The 19,025-nt window shown below is 43.9% G+C and overlaps 2 protein-coding genes across 2 annotated transcripts in view; one reads left to right on the top strand and one right to left on the bottom strand.

The window, feature by feature from the left end:
- The window catches only part of CIB1 (calcium and integrin binding 1), a 40,217-nt gene extending 35,758 nt beyond the window's left edge, over positions 1 to 4,459 (bottom strand). The window contains exon 1 of the mRNA XM_030189670.1: positions 4,346 to 4,459. Coding sequence (XP_030045530.1) covers positions 4,346 to 4,396 — 51 coding nt within the window. The 5' untranslated portion in view covers positions 4,397 to 4,459. The remainder of the gene's footprint in view (positions 1 to 4,345) is intronic.
- Positions 4,460 to 4,872: 413 nt separating this feature from the next.
- Positions 4,873 to 18,413, top strand: GDPGP1 (GDP-D-glucose phosphorylase 1). Its single transcript, XM_030190434.1, has 2 exons — positions 4,873 to 5,111; positions 16,462 to 18,413. The coding sequence occupies exon 2, from the start codon at positions 16,512 to 16,514 to the stop codon at positions 17,829 to 17,831; it is 1,320 nt and encodes a 439-aa protein (XP_030046294.1). The 5' UTR covers positions 4,873 to 5,111; positions 16,462 to 16,511; the 3' UTR covers positions 17,832 to 18,413.
- The last annotated feature ends 612 nt before the right edge of the window (positions 18,414 to 19,025 follow it).

Raw genomic sequence — 19,025 nt, 5'->3', positions numbered from 1 at the left:
AGAACCTCCTTTCTTTGGTACCACAAAGTAAATGGAGTAACGCCCCTTGCCAAGCTGACTTTCTGGCACCGGAACGACCGCACCCAGGCGGATCAGATTGTCCAAAGTCTGCTGCACTGCCACAGCTTTGACCGGAGACTTGCAGGGAGAGAGTACAAACCCGTCTCTTAAGGGTCGGCAGAACTCTAGCTTGTAGCCGTCTCTGATGACTTCCAGCACCCAAGCGTCTGAAGTTATTGTGGTCCACTCGCCCAGAAACGAGGACAGCCGTCCTCCAATCTGCACTGGGGCGTGGACCAAGACCCCGTCATTGGGTACGAGACCCTGGGGGAGGACCGGAGGGAGCACCTCCGGGACGGCGGTCTCTGCGAAAGGAACGCTGCTTGGGGGAGAAATGCCTCTTAAAGGAAGAGGGGGCAGAAGAACCCGACCTGCCCGGGCGGTACCGACGGGCTTCCTGAAACCGTCCTCTGGAGGTACCGGGACGAGCACTAGCCCGAGCCCTGACCTCTGGTAACTTCTTGCCCTTAGACGTGCCGAGATCGGTCACGATTTTGTCCAGCTCGACCCCAAAGAGCAGCTTGCCTTTAAAAGGCAACCTAGCCAGGCGGGATTTAGAGGCGTGGTCAGCAGACCAATGTTTCAGCCAAAGCCACCGCCGCGCAGAGACTGTCTGAGCCATGCCTTTAGCTGAGGCTCTCAAGACATCATACAGCAAGTCTGCCAAATAGGCTAAGCCCGATTCCAGGGCTGGCCAATCATCCCTCAAGGAATGATCCGAGGGGGAAGCCCGCTGCACCATAGTCAGGCACGCCCTGGCCACATAGGAGCCGCAAACTGAGGCCTGCAAACTTAAAGCAGCCGCCTCAAAGGACGACCTTAAGGCCGCCTCCAATCTCCTGTCTTGGGCGTCCTTTAGGGCCGTGCCACCTTCCACCGGCAATGCCGTTTTCTTAGTCACCGCAGTGATTAAAGAATCCACGGTAGGCCACAGATAGGCCTCACGTTCACTCACAGCCAAAGGATAGAGGCGGGACATAGCCCTAGCCACTTTAAGGCTCGCTTCTGGGACATCCCATTGAGCCGAAATTAAGGTGTGCATGGCATCATGCACGTGGAAGGTTCTAGGCGGGCGCTTCGTCCCCAGCATAATGGCAGAGCCAACAGGGGCTGAGGGAGAGACGTCCTCCGGAGAGGAAATCTTCAAAGTGTCCATGGCCTGTAACAACAGGTTGGACAAATCCTCTGGGCGAAAAAGCCGCGCTGCAGAGGGGTCATCCGCTCCATCCGAGCGGGGATCCGTCTCTTCCAAGGAATCCGCAAAGGACCGTTGGGAGACCTCAGACACGCTGCCCTCATCTACATCGGAGGAGACAAATTCCTCCAAGGCCTGGGAATCAACCCGAGGGCGTTTACCTCTGGGAACCTCAACCTCTTTACCAGACGAGGGAGCAGGGGCAGCGTTGTGCATGAGGAAGGCCTGATGCAGCAGCAAAACAAACTCGGGGGAGAAACCCCCCAGACTGTGCACTTCCGCAGCCTGGGCAACAGCCCTAGGCGCACTCTCAACCGGCGCTCGCAACAGCGGGGGAGAGGCCTGCTGCGCATCCAAAATGGCGTCCGGCGCGAAACTCCGCGAAGGAGCCGCGCGGGAAGAACGGCTCTTAACTTTAGCCGCTTCTGTGCCGTCGCCCAAATTAAGGGCGTTCATGGCATTAATGTCTCCAACCTCAAGGGCGGCCCAAGAAGAAGCCGTCCGAGCCGCGTGGCCGGCCAAAATGGCGGAGGCGAGGAGCGGGGGATGGGCGTTTATGGCGGGAAAAACCGCCACGCCGGAGGAAGGACCGGGACATTCATCGGTCACGAAACTGCCACCCAACAAGGGCGAATCAGGCTTTAAGACCCCCGCATCCCCTCTAGAAGCGCTCAAGCAACCCGGGGAGCGACCCTTTGCGCCCTCGCCCTCCGACGCCATGTGCCACGAGGAGAAGAATCGGGGAACCCCCGCCCGCTATAAAAAGGTAAAATTACCTGCTGTCCGCTCCGAGTTGTAACGACCTGGTGTCCCAGTGAGTAGCTGCAATAGACGCTTAAATAAACGTCGAAATAAACGCCTTTAAAGACGTTTAAAATTTTTTTTTTTTTTTTTTTTTTTTTTTTTAACGGAGCCAGCGGGAGGGGGGAGAAAAGGAGGGACCTGGCACCACCAGGTTTGCACTTGCTCAAAAGAGCCCTCAACCCCAGGCACTCAACAAAACCTAAAAATTAGGCTTGGAGGCCTAGCCAGAGCTGCTGCTGCTGTGTGTGACCACCACCTGCTGAGATAGAGAACATACAGAGGAGTTTCCGGCAGCACATGACCACATATAGGGAGGCAAAAGTTTGCTCTCTATCTCCACCTGCTGGTAGATGGACACAACCCACCAGTCTATGGATTGATCAGCTTGATGATATGGAAACAAGCAATTCACGTCTACCTGTTCCACTCCACTCATTATTTTATAGACCTCTATCATATCTCCCCTCAGCTGTCTTTTCTCCAAGCTGAAGAGCCCTAGACGCTTCAGCCTTTCTTCATAGGAAAGTTGTCCCATCCCCTTTACCATTTTCGTTGCCCTTCTCTGTACCTTTTCTAATTCCACTCACATCTTTTTTGAGATGAGTTGACAAGAATTGCACACAATAAGCCGCATTGAGCCTGCCATGAGTGGGAAAGCGCGGGGTACAAATGTAACAAAAATATATATATTTGAGGTGCGGTCCCACCATGGAGCAATACAAAGGCATTACAAGGTCCTCATTTTTGTTTTCCATTCTTTTTTTTTCTAATAATACCCAACATTCTATTTGCTTTCTTAGCCACTGCTGCCACACACTGAGCAGGGTTTCAACGTATCATCAATGATGACACCTAGATCCCTTTCCTAGTCAGCGACTCCTAATGTGGAACTCTGCATTACATAGCTATAGTTTGGGCTCCTCTTTCCCACATGCATCACTTTGCATTTGCTCACATTAAACATCATCTGCCATTTGGATGCCCAGTCTCCCAGTCTTGTAAGATCCTCTTGTAAATTTTCACAATCCTCTTGCAAGTTAACAACTTTGAATAACTTTGTGTCATCAGCAAATTTCATTACCTCACCTTGGGCTACTACTGAAAAAGGTGTGCGCAAAATCTAAATAAATAATAAATGGTGACTGCTGGTGAGAGACTACTGAGGACAGGGTGTCATTGGTATTTGGTGGCCAGCAGTGCAGGAAGATTGTTTTCAGTTTTCTTGACCCTTTTGGACCAAAGTGACTGCTGCTTAAAACTGATGGAAGATCACTACTTTAAAGTGGGGTTCCCCCCCCATTCTGAATCCATGCTTAGCACAGTATGAGATGTTTGCGAGGGTTTGGATCTCTTGACTAAGTCAGGACTCGAGAACTTTAAAAAAAAAGGATCCCAAAAAGTACAGGGGTGTAAAAGCACCACAGTTGTTTTCCACAGGTTGCCAATGTGGCCCAAAAGATACAGCTGGAATATATATGGCAGGGTGCATTGTGAGACCACATCAATAGTGCTCGTCTGCCTGATCTGAGACCCAGAACTTTTCTCAACTTGCTTCCTTCTTCCATTCCAGCCCTGACCCAGTACCTTTCCCCCCCCCCCCCCCCCCCCCCACAAAATAAAATAACTACCTGACTAAAATAATTGTTAATGTCAAAAGCCCAATGTTTGAAAAATACATCACAAAGTTTCCAGCATCACCGATATGACCTGCCAAACTGAACAAAAAAAAAAAAAAAGTTTTACTGTTCCATTAAACTATCAGTGTTCCAGTAATGCATCTGCTGTCACTCTATGACCTGGAGAATTTGGTAGAGCAGAAATGAGATCTGAGAAAACAGATCTTTTTGACATCCGCCAAATACGTGTGACCTAGCTTGGCCACTGTCAGAAACAGGATACTCATGCTGTGCTCGATGGACCTTGGTCTGACTCGTCTATGTAAAAATATTAATAGCTAAAGCTTAGAGGCCAAAACATTTGTTCCATTTTGACGCGGCATCTTCGTCATACAATCAATATTCTACATCTTTCTCTCTCTCTCTCTCTCTCTCTCTCAGACTCTATTGGTTTGGTTGTCTCCCACCTACCCTACTCTACTCTACTCCTTCCTGGATCCGACTTCCTCAGTACTCACTCGGCCCCTAGATATGCAAAGCGATCAGTGGTGGAACGCGGCGGCTTCCCGTCTACCCCAGTCCCTCCCGAACCCCCTTCCCTTTCATCAAACCCGAGCGACCGGAATGGGCTCTCCCAACTTCTCGACAGCAGCCTGAGATCAGCAGGTACCTGGTATTCGGACAGCAGCTCCTTGGACAGCTGGCTGCCTGTGCCCCCCATTGTCCCAGCCTGGCAAACAAACTTTTTTTCAGCCAAGAGCCCAACCCAGAGAAACGGAACGAAAACTCCCCCCCCCCACGCAACTTTAGTTTCCGCCCCTGACGTCACCATCTCCCTGATAACGCGCTCTCCTGGCAACAGGTGAATTTACATATCTGGGAGGAGCGGCCCAAACCGCCCGCCCCCATCGCTTTGCAAGCCTTTGCACAAAGCGGATATAAAACAAGTAACAAGGACGTCAGCTCAGCTACTCAGCTCAGCTAAGCTTTTAGTCACTCCAAGCCGCAAACAAGTGCTCTTGGTGTAAAAGTGCAAAACATTTTGGCTCAGGTTGCATTTTAATTAGCAATGCTCTGACTGACGCCCGTCAAAAGGAACAATAAAGAACCAGAAAACACTAAGATATGAAAATAAGCAATGTCACAGACGTGAGATGTAGGATGAACTTTGCTCCTGCATGTTATCGTAAACTTTGGGTGCCCTCTAGCGGCCCTGCCTTGCTAAGGAACCAGGACAAATACATTTGGCTAGGTCTTTCGAATTCAAGATAATTTCTATGGGCGTGACGATGACGAGTGTACATGTGATGCCAAAATAAGGAACGGTATTGGTTGCGTGTGGCTGGGTGATGATGAAGCCGGAAGTAGAGCGTGCTCTTTAGTGCCGGCTTTAAAATAGCACCGAGGGTTCTCTTGGAACAAGATGCGTTTGACAGGTGAGAGTCGGCTTTTATCCTCTACAGATTAGGACTTCTTGCATCTATATCCATTTATGTTCAGGAATGGATCTGTCGTTTAACTCACATCATCTGCTGAACCTCTCCAGCTACGTCAGACTATGAGATTGAATAAAAAAGCGAACAGCAGCTTGTATTTCCTGATGAGTATATAATACATACAATTGGATTTTTTTCAAGCGAGTCATCACTTTCATTTTAACTGATCGTTTAGTTGACAATGTTCTTTTTTTTCTCTCTTTCTCTCTCAAGTTGTTCTGTAATGGATTGAGTACATAATTACCGTTGCAGATTAAGGCATAAAGCCTAACAAGACATTTTGGGAATACCATAAACAGAGAAAACAAAAAAAAAAAATTTCGGAGGATACATGTAAAATGTTCCTATGTAAACGACTGCCTAAAAAAAATGAAGATTTAAAAGTTTTTTGGTGGAATCCGGGAAGATCCCGAGGATCCCGGTGTATCCGTTTTTTACCTCTTGCCCATTTTACACACGTTTGTGCAGGTAAAATCTCTTGGACTGTTGGACAGCGAAATATGTGAAAGTCACATGTTTCCAATTAAATTTCTTATTCTTCAGTATTGATACTTCTAATTTAATCTATTAATGTAGTACAGATACCCATTCACTTAGTACATTGGCTATTTCCAGTTCTTGAAATATTTATAAAGAAAACTATAAATGTTTCTTCAGTTGGCACAGGATGGTAATGGAAAAGATTGAAGACTTGCATGGACTTCTTAATTTATTAATATTTAAATTAAATTAATGTAGTACACCTCTCAGATCAGTGAGGGCAAATGATACCGCGGAGGCCACTGCACAAACAATTTAGGGTCTGTGGCTAAACATATGAAACTTCCCAAAACATCGCCCAATGCACACAAAACCATCAAAGAGTCCCCTAATAGCCGTCTTAAATATTATTAATTATCATTAGGCAGGCAGAGTAAAATTAAAAGCAAAAACCTGGCTTAGAGACTGTTCTTGTAATAAAATTCTCATTTTATTGGCCTCTTCAATTCTGTACAAATATATACAAAAGATGGAATAGCAAAACAATGAGAGAGACCAGAGATGAGCAGCCTATATACACAAAGGATCAGTACTATCCCTAGCAGAAAATGAACAAATATACCATATAATTCACTATCATCAAAACTCAATATGATGACTGAATGAACATAAATTATTAAAAGAATGGTCTGTTACTATACTTCTGTCTTTCCAAACAGTTGCTAATACTTTCAAAAAAGTCTTGACCCTTTAATGCCTGAGCCTGGACATGGCCCAGAATTGAATTTCCAGGTATAACACTGGCGACCGTCAGCAAAATGCTGATCACCGCCAGCTGAACATCGGGCCCCAAATGACCTAGTTACGCTCATGGATTGAAGATTAATCATACATACCTATATATTGTTGTGAATTGAGGGGTCCCGAGCCCCTCAAGAAGGCTAGAGTGACCTTAAATCTGACTCCATCTCTAAATAGCACTAGTACTGGGGTAATCAAGGAGTTTGTGAAGTTCTAAAAGGAATTGCCACTGAGAGAGACGTTAGGTCTAAGGGACCCGCATTAGTCCGCCTCTCAGCACCGGCAAGGAATGGATACCAGCCTTATGACAAACTGGATTTAGGTTACAAGTTATACAATGCCGCGAAAGATAGCCTGATATAGCAAAAGCATTTATACTTACAGCCTTTCATCATTAAGTGAAGCCCACAAATCATCATTTGGAATAAGGAGTTTATTTGCCAAGGTATAAGTCAAATCAGTGATTGACAACAGGCACGTAGAATCAATTAATTATAGGAATATAATAAGCTGCAAACAGGTGTTAATTAGTTCCTAATCTTTTATAATTTCTTTTACCAATTAAAGGTTTTACAAGGGAAAGCAATTAGGTAATTTGTCAATTCTGCTGGACACATTGGTTTCCCTTGGAGAGAGAGAGTGGCAACCCTTCTCTTCTTTCTCTCTCTCTAACTTAAATCAGGAGAAACCCTGATTTTTATAGGTGCCCTCAGGATATGGGTAATATGACAGTAGATATACCTGATTGGATCTATGCTAATGTCATGGTTGTCACTGATTGGCTCATGCTAATGAGTAGCTTCTATCTTGCTACGCCTTTCCTTTCTCACACCAGCTGACCACAATCCTGCTCACAGGAAAGTCTCCCTCCTCTCTTGGACAGCTAGTTCCCTATTTTCTTTGCACCTGCTATGACTCACTCATTTCTCAACTTGTTTTTCTAACTTACATTAGAGAAAATTCCACTTTGTAACAGATACGGGCTTCCATTTTGTGCTGAAATCCTCCATTTTGTTTCCATATCTATTGACTTAACTTTTCCTAATTTAGCTTATTTAGGCCTCAATCCGGGCTACAAACTAGGCCATACTTTTCCAGTAAGCTCCCAGTTATGTCAGCCATCAGATTTCTGACTCAGCCAAGGTCTGTAACAGCCTGAGCTCTATGACTGGGCCCGCCACTGGTGCACTGTATAATTCCATACTTCAGGATGCATTGAGCATGTCTAGTATCCTTATGCAGTACAGTGCATTTCTCTATAACAAGTTATCTTCCTGTGAAGGACCGAATCGCTTTTAAAATTTGCACTTTGGTGCACAAAATCATCTAAGGTGAATCCCCTGCTTATATGGACACCCTAATTAACCTGCCGCCTAGGAACTCTCACAAATCAGCTCGTTCGTACCTAAACCTCTATTACCCAGTTTTCTATGGCCTCAAGTATAAGACCACTTATGCATCCTCCTTCTCCTATCTCAGCACTCAATTGTGGAATGGGCTGCCTCAATTGGTCAAACTTACTCCTGATCACCCGACCTTCAAGAAGCGCCTCAAGACCTTCCTCTTTAGTACAGCATACGCTTCAAACCCGCCTGGCATCTCTTCCTTCTGAATTCCAACTGACGTAGCGACACATTGTTCACCCCTACTCTTTCCCCCTTTTCCCTCCTTAGCTTTTTCCCTTACCCTTTTACGACATTGCTTGTTTCTGAATTGTTATATGTTTTTATAGACACATTGAGCCTGCCCTTGGGTGGGAATATTGTGGGATATAAATGCTATAAATAAATAGTATTCTTCAGTGGTTCCACTAATAACAAAATACTGGTTAATTAATTTTGTGCTGGTTGTTTTCTGTGTATACTTTCTGTGGGTTTGCGGTCTGCAGGTTGCCCCACCCCATAAGAACAATGTAAAATAGTTGCAAAATATTAGAAAGCTTCAAAGGATTAATAATGCATGGTCTCCTTAGGGCAGTGCTCCCTCCTTTCAGCTCATACATCTTTCACATCTCATTGCAGACTGGATGGTTGTTAAAATCCTTACTCTTCCATAATGTGCCTGCCATCTGTCTCGCTTCTTTATTAGTGCTTCATACCTATCCCTTTGGTTTTGGGCAGGGGTAAAAGCCCTGTTCTTTACTACTCTCTGTTTGTAAGCGAACGGATCTCTGCTCCAATCAAACTCCTATTCCCTCTCTTACACCTTTGTGGCTCTGTGTTCCCCAGTGCTGCTTTTGTCTTAGAACAGGTAGGTTGGTCAACACCAAAAGTTGAATATCAGCACTCACCAGCTTTCCTGCATCCATCTTTCAATCCTGTATTTTGTTAGCAGCTTCACTCCAGTCTTTCTCCTCTGAAGATCAGGATCAGATCTCCCCGATGATTTATCCCTCCTCTATGGTGGCTCTCTGTACCTCAGGGTTTACAGTGGGGGAAATAAGTATTTGATCCCTTGCTGATTTTGTAAGTTTGCCCACTGACAAAGACATGAGCAGCCCATAATTGAAGGGTAGGTTATTGGTAACAGTGAGAGATAGCACATCACAAATTAAATCCGGAAAATCACATTGTGGAAAGTATATGAATTTATTTGCATTCTGCAGAGGGAAATAAGTATTTGATCCCCCACCAACCAGTAAGAGATCTGGCCCCTACAGACCAGGTAGATGCTCCAAATCAACTCGTTACCTGCATGACAGACAGCTGTCGGCAATGGTCACCTGTATGAAAGACACCTGTCCACAGACTCAGTGAATCAGTCAGACTCTAACCTCTACAAAATGGCCAAGAGCAAGGAGCTGTCTAAGGATGTCAGGGACAAGATCATACACCTGCACAAGGCTGGAATGGGCTACAAAACCATCAGTAAGACACTGGGCGAGAAGGAGACAACTGTTGGTGCCATAGTAAGAAAATGGAAGAAGTACAAAATGACTGTCAATCGACAAAGATCTGGGGCTCCACGCAAAATCTCACCTCGTGGGGTATCCTTGATCATGAGGAAGGTTAGAAATCAGCCTACAACTACAAGGGGGGAACTTGTCAATGATCTCAAGGCAGCTGGGACCACTGTCACCACGAAAACCATTGGTAACACATTACGACATAACGGATTGCAATCCTGCAGTGCCCGCAAGGTCCCCCTGCTCCGGAAGGCACATGTGACGGCCCGTCTGAAGTTTGCCAGTGAACACCTGGATGATGCCGAGAGTGATTGGGAGAAGGTGCTGTGGTCAGATGAGACAAAAATTGAGCTCTTTGGCATGAACTCAACTCGCCGTGTTTGGAGGAAGAGAAATGCTGCCTATGACCCAAAGAACACCGTCCCCACTGTCAAGCATGGAGGTGGAAATGTTATGTTTTGGGGGTGTTTCTCTGCTAAGGGCACAGGACTACTTCACCGCATCAATGGGAGAATGGATGGGGCCATGTACCATACAATTCTGAGTGACAACCTCCTTCCCTCCGCCAGGGCCTTAAAATGGGTCGTGGCTGGGTCTTCCAGCACGACAATGACCCAAAACATACAGCCAAGGCAACAAAGGAGTGGCTCAGGAAGAAGCACATTAGGGTCATGGAGTGGCCTAGCCAGTCACCAGACCTTAATCCCATTGAAAACTTATGGAGGGAGCTGAAGCTGCGAGTTGCCAAGCGACAGCCCAGAACTCTTAATGATTTAGAGATGATCTGCAAAGAGGAGTGGACCAAAATTCCTCCTGACATGTGTGCAAACCTCATCATCAACTACAGAAGACGTCTGACCGCTGTGCTTGCCAACAAGGGTTTTGCCACCAAGTATTAGGTCTTGTTTGCCAGAGGGATCAAATACTTATTTCCCTCTGCAGAATGCAAATAAATTCATATACTTTCCACAATGTGATTTTCCGGATTTAATTTGTGATGTGCTATCTCTCACTGTTACCAATAACCTACCCTTCAATTATGGGCTGCTCATGTCTTTGTCAGTGGGCAAACTTACAAAATCAGCAAGGGATCAAATACTTATTTCCCCCACTGTATCTGTGGACCACACTGGCAATCCCTATGCCTTTTTCTCCTTTTCCTTTCGCCAAAACTTTTGTGAGCCCCAGAATTGGGTAACTCATCTCCTGTAATGCCAGTTGACTGCTCTGAGGGAGAAAGACAAGGTTCCTTCCTAAGTCAAAGCTTTGTACTAAAGCTTACGTTCCAAATTTATTGGGCCACTTTCTCAGACTAGACCACTACCTATTCAGATTTGATTGCCACCTTTCTGGAGCAGGGGCCAGAATGTTCCTGCAGTTCCATGGGAAAGCATATTTTGACAGTCTGCTAAATTAAAATGAAACATAAAAAGATCACATCAAAGAGGGAAAAATAATTATTTGTAGTTACCGTCACTAGCATTTTGTCACCCGTTAATTTTTAATTGATTTTGACAGGTGGCCACACCTACTTCCAGTCACATCAGCCGATCAGCATCGAGAATCTGTCCAGGCCATGCCCACTCTCTGCCCATTCCCCGCCCCTTTGATGCCGCTGGATATGTCATAACCCCGGCCTTACCCTGCTTCTTTTGCATAATCCTGCACCTAGCAAAACCCCTTTTCCAAGATGGCGATGACTACTGGACACATATGTCACTTCCTGTTTTGCATTACTTGCAGCCATCTTGGATGTGTCACATGACGGGAAATGACATCAGTCCGCTTGTATTGAGAGATCATTGAAAGCCTGACTAGCCAGACTCCTCCTCTAATTTCTTGTGAAAGTTATCTTAAAGCAGCTTCGTGTCTGCTGATTTTTTTTCTAAAAAAAGGAAGGTAATACTCTTGTGACTGTGGAGTGAACATTTTAGCCACATGTTGTAATAAAAAGAAACCCAGAGGGGCTGAAAAATCAAGTGAGGGGAGGAGGGCGTGAACAGAATTAAAAACAAAGAAATGGTTTAAAGACAGGGATAAAACAAAACTATAAATGCTCCCGGTTGTTTCCCATCATGTGACACATCCAAGATGGCAAATAGTGTGAAACAGAAAATGATGTGATATGTCCAGTAGTTGCCGCCATTTTGGAAAAGGCATGTGGCTATGATGTCACTTCCTGTGACATCAAAGGGACAGGGTTTGGGGTGGGGTTATTCAAAGAGTTAGGTTTGAGTGGGGTTGTGTAAATATGGCGGGGATAGGGGCAGGATTATGCAAAAGGGGCAGGGCATAGTTGGGACTATGATGTCATATCCAGTGATGTCATCACAGGGGGCAGTGAGTAGATGTCCTTAGTAGATCCTCAATTCTGGCTGACGTGACTGGAAGTGGGCGTGGTCACCTGTCAAAATCAGTTAAAGATAATTAACGGGTAATGAATGCTAGTGAGGGTATCTAGTTCTGGTATTTGACTGTTGTCTCATTATTAATAATTTCAAATACCCAATTTGGAAAACTACAGTTATGAGAAATGTAAGTAAAGATAACTTGTTATACAGAAATGCACTGTACTGCATAAGGATTCTAGACATGCTCAATGCATCCTGAAGTATGGAATTATACAGTGCACCAGTTCATATATAGGTATGTATGATTACTTTTCGATCCATGACAGTAACTAGGTCATTTGGGGCCCGAGGTTCAGCTGGCGGTGATCAGCATTTTGCTGACTGCCAGTGTTATACCTGGAAATTCAATTCCGGGCCATGTCCAGGCGCAGGCATTGAATTTCTGGGTTTACAGAGACAGCAAAACCATAGCCGGTTAAGTGTGATATTCAGCACTTAACCAGTCATGGTGAACTGCATAAAGATAGGACTTTTTTGCAATCCTATTTATGCAGTTACCTTGGCTGGTTAAGTGCTGACTCTGCCCTCAAAATAGCCAGTTTTGAGTTGGATGCTAACTGGACATTTTCAGTGGCACTAATCGGTTAAGTGCCGCTGAAAATGACTGGTTATCACTGAACAAGTGATTTTCAATTCAATTCAGGTGTTATATACCGCTAATCTCCCAGGGTTCAGTGCGGTTTCCATCATCAGTGGGACAGAGGTTGCTACAATATTATAAGTAGGACATTGGGTGAGTACAACCTAGTTGGGTAGCTACAATGTTATGTAACTCTATAGAGTGTAAGGGTGATAGGTGTTTCATTTTGTAGTTCTGTAGTCCGACAGGGGATTGAAGAGTGGTGATTGTTATGTAACAGTCTTTGGGAAGAGATGAGTTTTTAGTCTCTTCCAGAAACTGAGGTAGTCTCTGATCTAATAGCCAGAGGGAGTGAGTTCCATAATGAGATTCCAGATAGCGGGAACAGTGAGTTAAAGTTCTTTTGAAGTTGGATTCCCTTGTAGAACAGATGAGATATTGATCAGTAGTTCAGAGGTAGTGCCTTGCAGAATCTGAAAGACTAGACAAATGCTTTAAATCTAATTCTTTCAGCTATGGGTAATCAATGTAGTTTAGTAAGATAAGACATAACGCTAGTGTATCTATTCAGTTTGAAAATTAATCTTGCTACTGTGTTCTGTATCATCTGTAGGGTTTTTTGATATTGGATCTTAATGCCGAAAAATAGGACATTACAGTAGTCCAAATGCAGTAGGATCAGCATTTGGACCAATAGCGCAAAGGCTTTTTGATCAAAGAATGATCGGATTAGATATAGTTGTCTCATTTTGAACATTGTTGTCCTCCATAGTTGGTTTATGTGGGATGAGAATTGTAGGAGTATTTACCTGCGATCTAACCTTTGCTGGTCTGGGGCCTATACACGCCTGAACAATATAACGATATGGATACTTCTGCCTGTGGCCTGAATACATCTGTAACTATCAGAAACCAGCTTTTCTACAAAAGGAAAATTACTGCTGACATACCAAGGTGACTTCATCCAAGGACATATTATTTGTTGCAAACTAGCCCAGTTATCTCCTGGGAAGAATGGAGGAGTATGGGATCCGACAGAGAGGTTTGCATGCCATTGATAACAGTTTCATTGCTATAACAAAGGCCTCTCTTCATGACCATGAATCTGGCTGGACATTATTACACCATCTGTGATTGCTCCACAGGTATCATCTGACCCTTGGATGCCAATGTGGGACTGAAGAAGGAGAACAGAAGAAAGAAGACCAGAAGACTTGCTGGAGGATAGAAGGATCTGAGAGAGAGAGAGCAAGAGACTGATTTCCCAAAACACCAGTGAACTGCAGACCTTGAAATAAACTAACAAGATTAGCCAGCTACAATATATGGCATTACCTAAAGACTGTGCCATCTGTATCCAGAATACTGACCTTGAACTTTATTCCTAGACTGAGAGACTCGTTGAGGCTTCAGCTTGAGTCTCAGAGGAGGAATCTGCTGCAGGGTGAGATAACAGGGTTTGCTACCTATTAGTTAGGGGATAGTTAGTTCTTGGCTTTTTGTCTGTGACAGATTGGGTGTCAGGACTGGTGGTCTGTGAATTTAGCTGCTAACTGTGTATTTTGCATAAGACGTGTGGTGTAAGTTCTCATAATAATCATTAGGATATCAGTATTGTGATTGGTTGTGTAATCACTGTTCTAGATAGTCCGTTAGGATAATCATATAACTAATCTAGTTTTGTAATCTGCTTTGAAATTTGCTATATATATATAACTATTATTTTTCTATTCCTAATAAATCATAATATATTCAATCTGTGACATTGTTTCTTTTTTCAGCACAGCTAGCTAGCCATAGGTCCAAAGAGGTACGCTTCCCCTAGACACGAGTCCAGAATAATTGCTATTTAGTAGTGTTCTGTCAGCTAAGTACCTCTGGATATATATTAGGAGTTGTCCTCCTGTATATACCCCTACAGAATGATAGGGAGGAGTCTAGATGGACTCCAAGTAGTCTAGCTTCTGATTCAACAGGGAAAGTTCTGTCGTTGGATAGTGTTATTGAAGTTGGGACCTCTACTCCTTGATTTCAGTTCCAAATGATCTTAGTGTTTTGTGCATTCATTTCATTTTTTTGCAAAAGCCCAGGTCTGAATGGTGTTCATCCCAGTTGTTGCCAATCAGATTATTTCTTGGTGTGAGGATGTCAGCGGTAGAAGGAGCATGATGTCGTCAGCATATGATAGTAGTAGCTCTCCTAATCCTAATTGTATTGAGCTGAGGGAATACATGAAGAAGTTAAACAAAATAGGAGAGAGCGGGGATCCTTGGGGGACACTACATTTTGGAATCCAGTAGTTGGAAAGGTGTTTGTTTTGTTTTACAGAGTAGCTTTGGTTTGAGAGGAATTTGTTGAACCATTTGAGGACTGGTCCAGTTATTCCTATCTGATTCAGTCGTTCAAGTAACATCGCATGATCCACTGCATCGAATGCCGCTGAGATGTCGAACTGAAGTAGTAGAACCTGATTCCCCTTACATAGGTATTGTTTGACGTATGTTGTTAGCACTAAAAGAAGGGTTTCGGAGCTATGTGTGGATCTGAATCCAAATTGGGACTGGTGCAAAGTAGAAAATGTGTCCAGATATTTTGCCCGAATCTAAAGTAAGAGAGCCTGAGTCTAGTAGCTCATTGAGGCAGTCAGCCATTGAACAACCTCTGATAGAGTGATTTGGAGCAGGAATTCCAAGCAGTGGTCTAGGAACCAATGCAAGTGTGAGCATTTCAGTAGCAGTGATTTTGCATCTTCAATTGATAGTGATTGAAAAACTTGTTTTCATCTATTGGGTTGCTTTTAGCTAGGTCACATCTGATTTGATTGATCTTCTTCTCAAAATAGTCAGCTAGTTCTTGAGTGGAGGGATATGTTTCATGTGTTTTATCTGCAGAGTTGGTGGAGGTTAGGCTTCTAACTAGAGCAAATAGTTTTTTTTTATTGTCGAGGGTATTCTGGCCCACTATGTTGCTTGGAGTTGGCTACTTTTAGTTTATAGTGACGAAAGGCAATTTTCCAGTTGGATCTGTCATCAGTAGTTTTGCTTTTTCTCCAATGCTTTTCAAGGTTTCGGCATTTCTGTTTCAGCTGAGAGAGGTCTTCAGAAAACCGTGGAATTTTTTTAACTGCCTTGACCTTTCTGGTAGTAATTGGAGCTATTTTATCCAGCATTGTGTCAACTTTAGTGTTCCAGATAGATTTTACTGATTCATGCATGTGGATTTCAGGGGTAAGAGAGTCTTTTAGATCGGTCCAGAAGTTGGATTCATTGATTTTCCCTCTGGAGGTTATTAGCTTAATAGGTTGATGTTTGGGCTGACTTGTCAGGTGGATATTAATGGAAAAGTCTAGTTGGAAGTAATCAGACCATGGAATAGGCTTCCATTTTGATGAGCCAATCAGGCTGGTGGGATAGGAAGTGAGGAAATCCAATGCATGGCCTTGCTTATGGGTTGGACCTTCCCCAGATATGGTGAGTTCATAGATCTCCCAGGAAAGCTATTCTAGAAAATTGGGACATGGCAGACGAAGTGACCTCTGATTATAATAGGTTTGGCCTTGGTCCAGGCTTCTGGCGGCTAGTAAATAAGGAGTAGAGCAATCTGACTGGCTTCTTTGGTGTTATCATGGAATTGCATGATAACGGAGCCATTTCTGGCAGGTTAAATTGCTTTGAATATTGACGGTGTTGCTGAATATCTGCACGAGTGATCATAGTGAGACAGGTTTGTGCAGGCCCCATCCTATCTCTCGTCCACATACACAGTAGTCTCCTAAGTAGTTTGCCAAACTAAGGATCAGGAGCTCATACTATTTGACCCATACCTGGGCGTTGTTGAAAATATGTCAGGGCACGGTCCCACATTGGTGTGACTGCTCATTATTACCTTTGGGATCCATGCTTCTTCAATATACTAAGTGGTTTAGCTTAGAACTATGAGATCCCAGTTCCCTGTGTGTTGCACAGGAGACACTACAGGAATCTTGGTGATGGAAAGGCTTAAATATTGGCAAAGGAAGACTTATGCTGTCAGCTTCCTCGTTCACTTAACAAAAACTAGATGCATTGCAATTTCCTATTTGGAATTCATGTTTATTTCTTTTTTGTGTTTCAGATCAAGTGCAACAGGACAGAATCGAATGTGGATTGTAATTTGTTCCTAAAATGGCAGAACCACTTGATGCTAGACAAGAACTGAGAAATACTTCTGATTGTTCACCTCAAACTTCAAACGGTAAAACCCAAGGAAAGGCTATAGACAAAGTAAACTATGCAGACCTTTTGAAAGGATCTTGGGTGGAAGAATTTGTTTATTCTGAAGAAGAGTTTATTCTGCCAGGGCATGAGTGGCAGGGAAGTAAATTGGATGGGAGAGAAAAAAGTCCCCTTTCCAGGTTTGATTTGGCTCTCTGGTCTAACTGGAAAGAGAAGATGAGGAAGGGGTTGTTCCGCTATCCCCTGGAGAAGTTACAGACCCGCATTCTGCCTGGCTCTGTTCAATTTGTAGCCCAACTTAACATCCAAAGAGGGATAGAGAGGAGGAAGCCACAGGACATTCAGAGTGTCCAGCAGAGATTTGATCCTCATCAGTTTAACTTCAATAAAATCAAACCAGAGGAAATTTTGTTCCAAATGAGTAAGATGTCAATAAGAAAAGGCTCAGGTTCTAATGCAGATCATGAAATCCAAGGTTGTGAGTTAAAGAAAAACTATTGCCAAAGCCAGGAGTTTCCATCCCCAAATCAGACAGAGTTGCAGACCATGGAGGACAGGGGCTGGAAGCCGGGCAGTACCTTATTGGTGATCAATGTGAGCCCCCTCGAGTTTGGGCATATTTTATTTATCCCAGACCCAGCCCTTTGCCTCCCTCAAATTTTAACCCCAAATCTCATCCAGCTGGGGATTGAATCAGTTCTCCTCAGTGTTCACAGAGGCTTTCGGGTTGGATTTAACAGCCTAGGAGGCTTTGCATCTGTTAATCATCTGCATCTCCATGGGTTTTACCTGGACCAGGAACTTCTGATTGAATCAGCCCACAGTGAACCTTTGTGCCCTGACATAAACTTCCACCTCCTCTCAGGTTTCCCAGCTCAGGGCTTCCTGTTTTATTCAGATGGGAGGGATCTCGAAACAGTGGCCAGGAACATATGCAAAGTAACGGACTATCTTGTGACAAAAGATATTGCACACAACTTGTTTGTGACTAGGGGCACTTTGTCTGGTGATACGACTGACCCCAAATCTAGTGCCAGAATTCGGATCCTCATCTGGGCTAGGAAGTCCTGCTTTGGTGCTAAAGAAGAATCGGCCTTTAATGTGGCACTATGTGAACTGTCAGGACATTTACCCATCAAAACTGTGGAGGATTTTCACAGCATTACTGAAGCATCTGCCATCACAATTATTCAGAAATACCTCCTACCAGATGCAGAGTTTTCTCAGCTCACCTCCCAGCTGATAGCACTTTTTAACAGCCTAATTTAAAAGTCTGTGGGGCACACACATTCCTGCTGCCAAAACATGACAGAAGACTACCCAAGAGCTGCCAATATATCTGCTTATTGTGTAGCTGTTTGAGTAACTTGAAATAAGATTTTGCTGAAGGATTGTTTTACTTCTTGACATGTACAGACATACAGTTCAGTAGTTCATCCCACTGGAGACTAGTTTATAAATTCTTTTGCTTCATTTTATGTCCACGGGAAACTCTTTGCAAACGAGGTTAGACATAAGCACAAAGGAGCAGATGTATGAAAGAATTGCTCCAGTTCTTCCCCTTCTTAGAAATACTGGCATAGGTTCATTGATGAATGTGGCACAAGTCTTGCTGTGGGAAAAACCTGGAGCAAAATGTTATATATTTTCTCTAAAGTGCATAACATCCTTTTAATATAAATACCACAATGGTTCACTGCAGCTAATGAGTTTGGCAGTGGAGTCCAGGTGCTGGGCATCAAAAGTTGAACAAAACTTGTTTTGGCTGTACCAGTTCTAAGGGGCATTTCGTGGTGGGTCTATGTAGGAATACAGGTGTGAATTAGAACTTGGTGGAAGAAACCCTTTAAATCTTTGTGGCCGTGTTTCCGCCTACTGATGTAATTATTTATTTTGATTTATTTACTGAAGAAAATAAAGGTTAAATAGAAAAGTGAAGATAATGCCTTTTGTAATGGATTAATTTATTTTTTATTAGCTTTCAAGAGCTGGCACTTCCTTCTATAGGTCTGAAGAGAATGTGCAAGAAGTGAGGACCAGAAAATAATAGTGGGGGTAAACTGGAAGGGACAATGTGTTTAATCTGTGGTGCAATCAAAGCAGTTTATATTTATTATATACAGAGGTACTTTCTCTGTCCCTAGTGGGCTCACAGTCTAAAGTGGAGGGTAAGTGACTTGCCCAGATTCACAAAGAACTGCAGTGGGAATCAAACCCAGTTCCCCAGGTTCTTAGCACACTGCACTAATCATTGGGCCATTCCTCCTCCTGTGACAAGCAGTGGAAATTTTACTGCTGCTGGTCTAGTAAAAGGTATCAAAGCATATGCCTTTCTGATTATTATAACCTTAGACATCACTGATATATCTGAAACTGTCATAAAATGTCATTAGATCTTCTTAGAAGTCTAGGCCTGGACACAAAAATTCCAACCTGGTTCATTTCTTATACTATCAAACGAGG

This window comes from Microcaecilia unicolor, chromosome 1 (genome assembly GCF_901765095.1).
Source record: "Microcaecilia unicolor chromosome 1, aMicUni1.1, whole genome shotgun sequence".
In the NCBI taxonomy this organism is placed as follows: domain Eukaryota; kingdom Metazoa; phylum Chordata; class Amphibia; order Gymnophiona; family Siphonopidae; genus Microcaecilia; species Microcaecilia unicolor.
This window is presented reverse-complemented; position numbering and strand designations above follow the sequence as displayed.

What these genes read in the sequence shown, in the direction of transcription:
- GDPGP1 (XM_030190434.1), top strand. Translation starts at nt 16,512, where the DNA reads ATGGCAGAACCACTTGATGCTAGACAAGAACTGAGAAATACTTCTGAT.